The sequence below is a fragment of the Mandrillus leucophaeus genome, unplaced genomic scaffold, assembly GCF_000951045.1.
Source record: "Mandrillus leucophaeus isolate KB7577 unplaced genomic scaffold, Mleu.le_1.0 Scaffold223, whole genome shotgun sequence".
NCBI lineage: Eukaryota > Metazoa > Chordata > Mammalia > Primates > Cercopithecidae > Mandrillus > Mandrillus leucophaeus.
Window position 1 is genome coordinate 3,517,314 of NW_012102288.1, and position 8,054 is coordinate 3,525,367.

The 8,054-nt window shown below is 43.3% G+C and overlaps 1 protein-coding gene across 1 annotated transcript; it reads right to left on the bottom strand.

Moving 5' to 3' along the window:
- Positions 1–2,944: 2,944 nt before the first annotated feature.
- Positions 2,945–7,871, bottom strand: PAQR8 (progestin and adipoQ receptor family member VIII). The gene has a single exon (XM_011981320.1). The coding sequence runs from the start codon at positions 7,483–7,485 to the stop codon at positions 6,421–6,423; it is 1,065 nt and encodes a 354-aa protein (XP_011836710.1). The 5' UTR covers positions 7,486–7,871; the 3' UTR covers positions 2,945–6,420.
- Positions 7,872–8,054: the final 183 nt, after the last annotated feature.

Here is an 8,054-nt window from a genome sequence, read left to right on the forward strand (position 1 = left end):
TCAACAGGCCAGTCCTTACCTCCAGTGAAGGTATTTCTAGCACAGTCCTCTCTGAGAGCTTGATTCAGGAGAAACATTTCACACAATTCTTTCAACATGAGAGATAATGTATCACTGGCTTGGATTAATGAGACAGTATCAGCCACAGCAACATCAAATTACCTATATAATGTAATGTCAGAAGGGAGTGTAATGTCACTGTCTGGGTACTCCTGTAAACTGAGCCAGAAGGTTGATTTTGTAACTTAGAGAATAAAGTACTAACTAGGCTGCTTAAAATTTCTAGTTTACGGCCGGGCGCGGTGGCTCACGCCTGTATTCCCAGCACTTTGGGAGGCTGCGGCGGGCGAATCACGAGGTCAGGATATCGAGACCATCCTAGCTAACATGGTGAAACCCCGTCTCTACTAAAAATACAAAAAATCAGCCGGGCGTGGTGGCGGGCACCTGTAGTCCCAGCTACTCGGGAGGCAGAGGCAGGAGAATGGCGTGAACCCGGGAGATGGAGCTTGCAGTGAGCCAAGATCGCGCCACTGCACTCCAGCCTGGGCTACAGAGCAAGACACCCTCTCAAAAAAAAAAAAAAAAAAAAAAATTCTAGTTTACAGTATCTGTTTTTTTCAGGAATCTTTGCATGACACTGCTATACCTTTTACCATTGACAATATTTTGACATAAGTCTTATTTTTCCCTAACAGGGATTTTAGTTTACTGATGGGTCCGAGGATTATCTTTTCTTCCTACTTTTCTAGTTTCTTTAATAAGCAAGCATATATTGCTTTAAGAAATAATTAACGATTTTTTTTGTGCTTTCTATTAAGTCTGCAAAACTCTTTCATATGGCAGAGAAACATTTTTAAAATCCCATGTTCAAGTTCATATCTCTTGTCAAAATCCCTGGGAAAGCTGACTGTTTAAAGAACTGACAATCCCATCAAAAGATAAAAGGGAGGATTTGAGATTTGGCAGGACTTTCTCATCCAAGGATCCAAACATATTTTCAGGAAACTGACTGGAGAGTAGGACTTGACTTTATAATCCAGCCACCAAGGGTCCATGGACAATGAACTCTGGGGTTCTGAGAAGCCTCTGTGATGCAATGAATGCTTTATTTTGCATCCAAGGATGTGAGTGGAGTGAAATCGCTTTAACTCAAAAAGAAATGATGCAACCCTGGCTATGCATGAGATATTAGGATCAAAAGTTAAAAGATTATGTCAAAGTGTACATAATGCATAAAAGTGCTTCATTTGCTGTAAAAAGCTCTGCAAGTATTTGGTGCTGATGTTTCTGATGGGCTGGACCGTGAATTTATCTGAAGGAAAAATGAGTTTAAACGTTATAACTAGTTGTGTGGCTTCAAACCAGTCACTCTACCTTTCTAGTGTTTCCTAGTTCAATGGAGACCTGTTTGGCCTTACTTACCTCGTAGTTTGGAAGCTCATATAGATGTGGAAATATTTTAGAAATCATAATAAAATTTGAGCTGTTATTCTGTAGCCTTCCATATGGTCTGGACCTCCTGCAATCTTAAAATATAGTGAATACCTTTTCCAGTGAGAATCCTGTTATGTAACAAAAGCCCTTACCATAGATAGATATGCTCCCAAAGTTAATATTTAAATGAATTATCTTTTTAATGCAATGATTTTCCTTCCATATTAAATTACTTCTATAATAATTCCACAAAGGATATGGTTGTTACTTTTTAAAGGAGGTAGCCGGAGTGCAGCATGCTGCTTTCAACTTACCAAGTCAGGAACCTGTACTCAGGTTGGAACCACACATCCCCTTCCTTGAAGGATGGGACTATGTACCTGGGAAGTCTCTACTGCTTGTGGAAATTTAGGGCTCCTCTCTCTGTCTGGATGTGTCAAGGATCCCCAGGACTGAGTTAAAACAAGTAGAGGGCAGTGAGAAGGGTTGGAGAAGTAGCAGGAGTAACAGGAAGTAGAGGCAGCTATAAGGTGACTGTCTTGCTACAGGGGAAGAGGTTTCCAACCTCTGGAGGTAAAGGGGAGAGAGAGCTTAATCCTTATGAAGAGCTTCTTGGCCCTCAGGCTGTGATTGGAACCATGATCTGGAGAGAGGGACCCTCATGGCCCAAGGAAAAGATGCCAGCAATCATTTAGCAGACGGCAGACTCTCTGCCCACAGGGTGTCTTTTCCACACTGTGGTGTCTCCAGAGCCAATGTGGTACCTTTCACCAATAGGTGCTCAATAAATTCTTGCTAAATTAATAACTGAAGCGTGGTTAAACTAGTAACACTAACAACAGAAGCATTTTCAAACTGCCTAGGGCCCCTGATGGTGACAAAAAAGGGTTTGGGCAAGAATGACAACCATAATTCAACCAGTGGAGCCTCCAGCCATAGAAAAGCTGTTTTCTTTGTGATTGTGATGGTACTATAGCCTGAAGCTGCAGTTGCTTAGAGAATCACCTTTTACATAGCTCTTTCAATCTGTGAAGGCTACAAAATTAGTTAATGCCACATTTCACAACTCATACATTGTAGTACCTGCTATAGTTGAATCATAGTATAATTCATCATTTTTACATTTATAAAATTGTAGCCAATGACTTAAAAATTTTGAAATCTTTTACACTATTATCTATGAAACTAGGAGTATTTATTTAATTACAGTGAAATCTTCAGAGAAATCAACTTCATAGCATTTTGTGGGGAAGCAATTTGTTCTACTCACGAGTAGGTATTAGGGTGTGTGTGTGTATGTGTATGGGGGATGGGATATAGAGTTTTTTTTTTAAGTTTTTATACTTTCCTGCTTCTTGGTGGAGGTAAAGTGTCCTGACCTCCTTTTCCTGGCAATGTTTGTATAAACAGAACCTTTTAGAGGGGGTCTCTTCAAGGTAGTCCTTGTTAAGACCTTGTCAAAGAAACAAGGTGGCTGTTGCTTTAAACTGCTGACACTACAACAATGCATATACAAAATCACTTTAATGGTTATTCATATAAGAAGATTTATATAGACAGAAAATAGCTCCATTTTTACTTTGCCAAGCAATCAAGAAAAATACAAGACCACTAGAATTAGTAGGCAGAAGCCTTGTGGACAATGGCTGTGCCCTTTCTAAGACATGAATGCCATCTGGAGGATCCATTTGAAACTACAGTGCAGTAACCAAAGAACCTAATGTTTTCAAGCATAAAGGTACTTTTTGTGAACAGGTGGGCAACAGAGGCAGGAATAACTACCTTCATTCTATGGACTTAAACTCCTATTTCTTTCTAGCTTCCAGTAGAAGACTCTTGAGAATATTGTTATTGAGTGAAGTACTTTCCGCTGAAATGGAAATGAACCCCTAGAGTCTTACAAATATTATTAGCTCATCAGTAAATACAGGTCAGGAAGAATTAGGCAAAAGAGAAGCAGACAAGTGTGTCCCCAGTTTAGTGTATCCTGCCATCTCCTCTCCCTATACTGCATTTCATTCATGAGAAGATGTATATGACTGACAGTTTAGTTTTTTCAAAGGTATTTACATTTTCATAGGTTGAAAGTCTAAATTAACAGAGAGAGAGAAAGTTAACTAGCAGAATTTCCAGTAGATATGTTGGAGGGGCTATGGTGGAATAAGATAGCCATCTCCTTTATAAAATTGTTAATTATTCCTTTTAAACTAGGTCTGTTTTCTTACTGATACACTAAACTTTAACAAAAATGTTTTAAAAGGAGTAATTCCTCAAAAGTCTGAGTAGTTAGAAACATCTGCATTTCCTAGTTTATTTCTTAGAAGATTCTGATATTCTGAGGGCATGTCATACAGTCTCCTACCTCAATGCCTCTCAAATATCTCCTATTAAAAAACTGTTTCTAGGGCGGGTGTGATGGCTAATGTCTGTAATCCCAACACTTTGGGAGGCTGAGGTGGGCAGATCACTTGAGTTCAGGAGTTCAAGACCAGCCTAAGCAACATGGCAAAACCCTGTCTCTATAAAAAATGCAAAAATTAGCCAGGTGTGGTGGCATGCACCTGTAGTACCAGGTACTTAGGAGGCTGAGGTGGGAGGATTGCTTGAGCTGCGGAGGTCGAGACTGCAGTGAGCCGTGATTGCACCACTGCACTCTAGCCTGGGCGACTCTAGCCCCTGTCTCAGAAAAAGAGATTTAAAAAAAAAATTTCCAACCAGTTGAGGGGCCAATACTTGTATAAATTAAAACTGTATGGCAATATCTTAATGCCTCTTCCTGTGCTCTTCATGTCACAGGCCATTAACAATGTTCAGATTGGCACTGGTCTGTGCACCCATCTGATCACTGCTCTACCTCTGGTTCTCTCTTTTTAAAAATATGTGGATTTGAACTAAAGATCTCTGCCCACAATACCACCAGTTATATTAAAGAGTTTGACTTACACCCTCTTCCCTTCTGCTCTCTTCCCTCCCTTCTCCTCCCGACTTTCAAAATAATACAGTCTTTGAATCTGTAATAAAGAAAACTTCAAACAGTTTCTAGTCCCTATTTTAAATTGACCCTCTACTAACAACGTATTTGCACAATTCCCCCATCCTCTTGTTCAGTTCAACCCAGTTCAGTTTTGCTAATTTTATTTGCCATAAATTTGTCCTAGACACCAGAAGCTTGTATAAGACACTTGGGTAACACAGAAGTTCAGATATTTGAGGATTAACAGGAGAAATCCATCTAAGAAAACAACGTAGCTGACAAGAAGCATGCTTTCTTGATATAAAGATTATTGGAAAGCTTCAGTTGAATATCTTTTTTTGTTTGTGGCCGAAATACAGGTTGAGAAAGTCTTTTGATTGATAAGCAATTCTAGCTTTCTGAAGTTTCTTTCATTCACTAGTTGAAGAGCAATATATATTTTTTCTTACCCCAATAACCCAAAACAGAAAATTCTACATGGGCATATATTAAGTGTTCATACATTTCCATTTATAAGGCACAAAACCCACAAATCTCAGAGAAAGGAAGAAAACAAAAGATTTGAAGACAACAAAGTAAACTCAGAGGAGGTTCATCAAACTGGAGTTATCATGTCCCTTTTTAGTAAATAAGGGACCTCATACTGACAGAAATCATTGCCTCTGAAAAGAGGGCTTCTGAGCCCTTCTTTTGACACAGCCTCCTTCACTGGATTAGTGCAGAAGTCAATCCTCAGGGAGGGCTGCAGGGCCAGAACACATCAATCCCAAGCACCACCTATCCCATAGAAGCTTCTGGGCAGCAATGCTCCAAACAAACCAGGGTGCCTGGTTCACATGTTCTCACCCAAAGACAAACCCACAGTAAACACACATGCTTGCCTATCCCAGTACTTGAGTATTTTAAGGGCTCTGCTCTAAGCTGACGCAGAACTGCCTGCCTGAGAACCCTGAACTGGGTTAGTTATGTGGGTCCTTTGTGGGACAGCATCTATGTAGGAGACTGGACCTTGGGTTCCTCTTGAAATAATGAGGTCCCTAGAGGGATCCTTAGAACCAACTAATCCTACCAAGAGCTTTTAAAACATGCTGGTCAAATATGGAGATTCCCTGGTGCAACTCCCAGATCTCCTGGTCTGTTAGGCAGCCCTGATAACTCTCAAGTAATCCTGTTGTCCACCGGTGTAAAATAGAACGGGTCCCATGACACCATGTAGTATCTACGCTTATTGGCTGGGCCTCCTGGTGGCTCTTGGCACTGTAATTTCTAGTACTGTTTACATTAGAACTATATGAGAATAAGCTTTCTGAATGTCCACACGAATCCAAGCATTTCCTGGAAGTATGACTGCTTCCTAGTCCTTTATATCACCATGCAAGGTAGGGATGGGAGTGAACAGCACTTCAGAGAAAACTGCCAGTTAGACAGTTATCCTGAGAAAAGGGTTAGTATTATAGTTGTCGAGAAAGGAGAGACCAGAAATCAGATGAACTGAGTAATTCATTATGTCATCTTGAAGGCTTTTCCACTCTGGACAATTTGAAATCCAAAAGAATTTGGGTCCTTGGGTCAATTTATTCCATTACCAAAGAACAGCATAGTAGGATAGCCATTCCAACAGGGTGAGGACCAGCCACCTACTTACTTTCCAGTCCGATTTTATTATCCATTCAGCTTTTAGGAATTGCCCCTGGAGGCCATAGTCAGAATTTTGCTAAATTTTCAGGCATGAAGACGATTCTCCTTATTTCAATGTCTCATGAATCTTATGAGAGATCCCTTCCCTTCCTGTGCCTTGTTAAGCTATGATCCAAAAGGAAAAGGAGTATTCCTTTCATTAACAACAACAAAACTCTTAAATCCTTTGGCTTTCAAACACTGCAGCTATAACATATCCTTGGATATATGTATTAATTTAAAAGCCAATCCTTTCAAAGTCAACTTCTATTGTATCAAGTTTTCTCCAAATTATGAGGGGCTTCCTCCACACGTTGCCCCACTTGCCAGCCTCAGGAATCTTTCTTGGTCAGTCTGGCCTTGACTTTGTGCCTCAGAAGGGCTGCGGTGGCAGCACTGCAGGCAGCCAGAAAGAAGAAGGAGAGGCAGGCCATGTGGACAGACAGGGGTCCATGGCGCTGCAGGAAGATCTCCTGCCGCCCCTGGTAGTCCAGGAGGATGGCCTCCAGCTGAGAGAGCGTGCAGATGGACAGAAAGGCATGGAAGATCTGATGCCCATGGCCTACGATGTCACAGGAACCCGGGAAGTACTTCTCAGGCACCGGGCAGGAGAAGAAATAAGCGCTAACCAGGAAGAAGAGGATCTGGAGGGTGTGGTACCAGGCTGCTTGCTCCTGGCAGCCAGCCAGGTGGCAGAGCGCCACACGGTGTGCCACAGGGCTGATGTCTAGGATGAAGGCCAGCCCTGCCGGCACCACTTGACAGATCTTCCTCATGACTGGGTAAGGCCTCCGGTAACGATATTTGGCATAGCAACAGCCAGCACAAGATAACCAGCCACAGAAGGCAGCTGCTGGCAAGAAGAAAAGCCAGAACCGCTCATACCAGGCCTGGTCAGAGCTGTAGAAGAAATGAGCCAAAGCGCTGCCATATTGGTAAACGCTCACGCCAACATAGTCCACAAAGTAGAAGGTGTAGTGGGAGAGCTCTGACTTGGACTGCAGTAGGTGGGCCAGAAGGCTGCAGGTGAGGTAAGTGATTGACGACAGGATGAAAAGGAGCAGGGGCAGGGAGTGAGTAGACGCCCATGGCAAGGCCTCAGCCTCGGCAAAGGCCCAGAATCGCAAGAGGACCGCCAGGGCTGCCAGTAAATGGGTCCAGACGTTGACCACCTCATTGTGTTTCTGAAAGAGGCTGAAGAAGTAGTAGCGCCACTCGTGACCCGTGGGGCGGTAGCCGGTGCGGATGTAAGGCTCCCGGAAGAGCTGGGGCACATCTGTTTCCGGGACAGTGCAAGGCATCTTGGGAAGCCCATCCTCCAGGATCTTGGGCAGGCGGCGCAGCTGCTGCCCGCTGACCGACAGGGTGCTCAGGCGCTCCAAGATGGCGGTCGTCATGGCCGCGGCCCGCTTGCGCTCCGTGCCACGCACTCAGGACAGGGGATGCAACCTGCAGAAAAGAAAGGAAAATTGGCAAAGCGGCAGTGAGACACGAATGCAGCTAAGATAGACAAGGTACTATGGCTATTTTCTTTTCTTTTGAGACGGGATCTCATTCTGTCGCCCAGGCTGGAGTGCAGTGACACGATCACAGCTCACTGCAACCTCTAATTCCTGGGCTCAAGTAATCCTCCAGAGTAGCTAGGACCACAGATGCTCGCCAACACGCCCGGATAATTTTTTGTTGCTGCTGTTGTTGTAGAGACGGGGGTGTCGCTATGTACAGCGTTTGGACTGGGTCCAAACTCCTGGGCTCAAGCAGTCCTCCCTCCTCAGCCTCCCCAAGTGTTAGTACAGGCGTGAGCCACCAGGCCGGCTAGGATCTGTGGTTATTTTAATGGAACGTGGCTTTCTGGTACAGTAGAGGAAGCAAGGAGCTGCAGACAGTTTCTTTGAGCCTCCTTTTCTTCATCTGTAGAATAATGGAGTTGGACCAAGATCTCTTACTGTCCCTATATATATATATA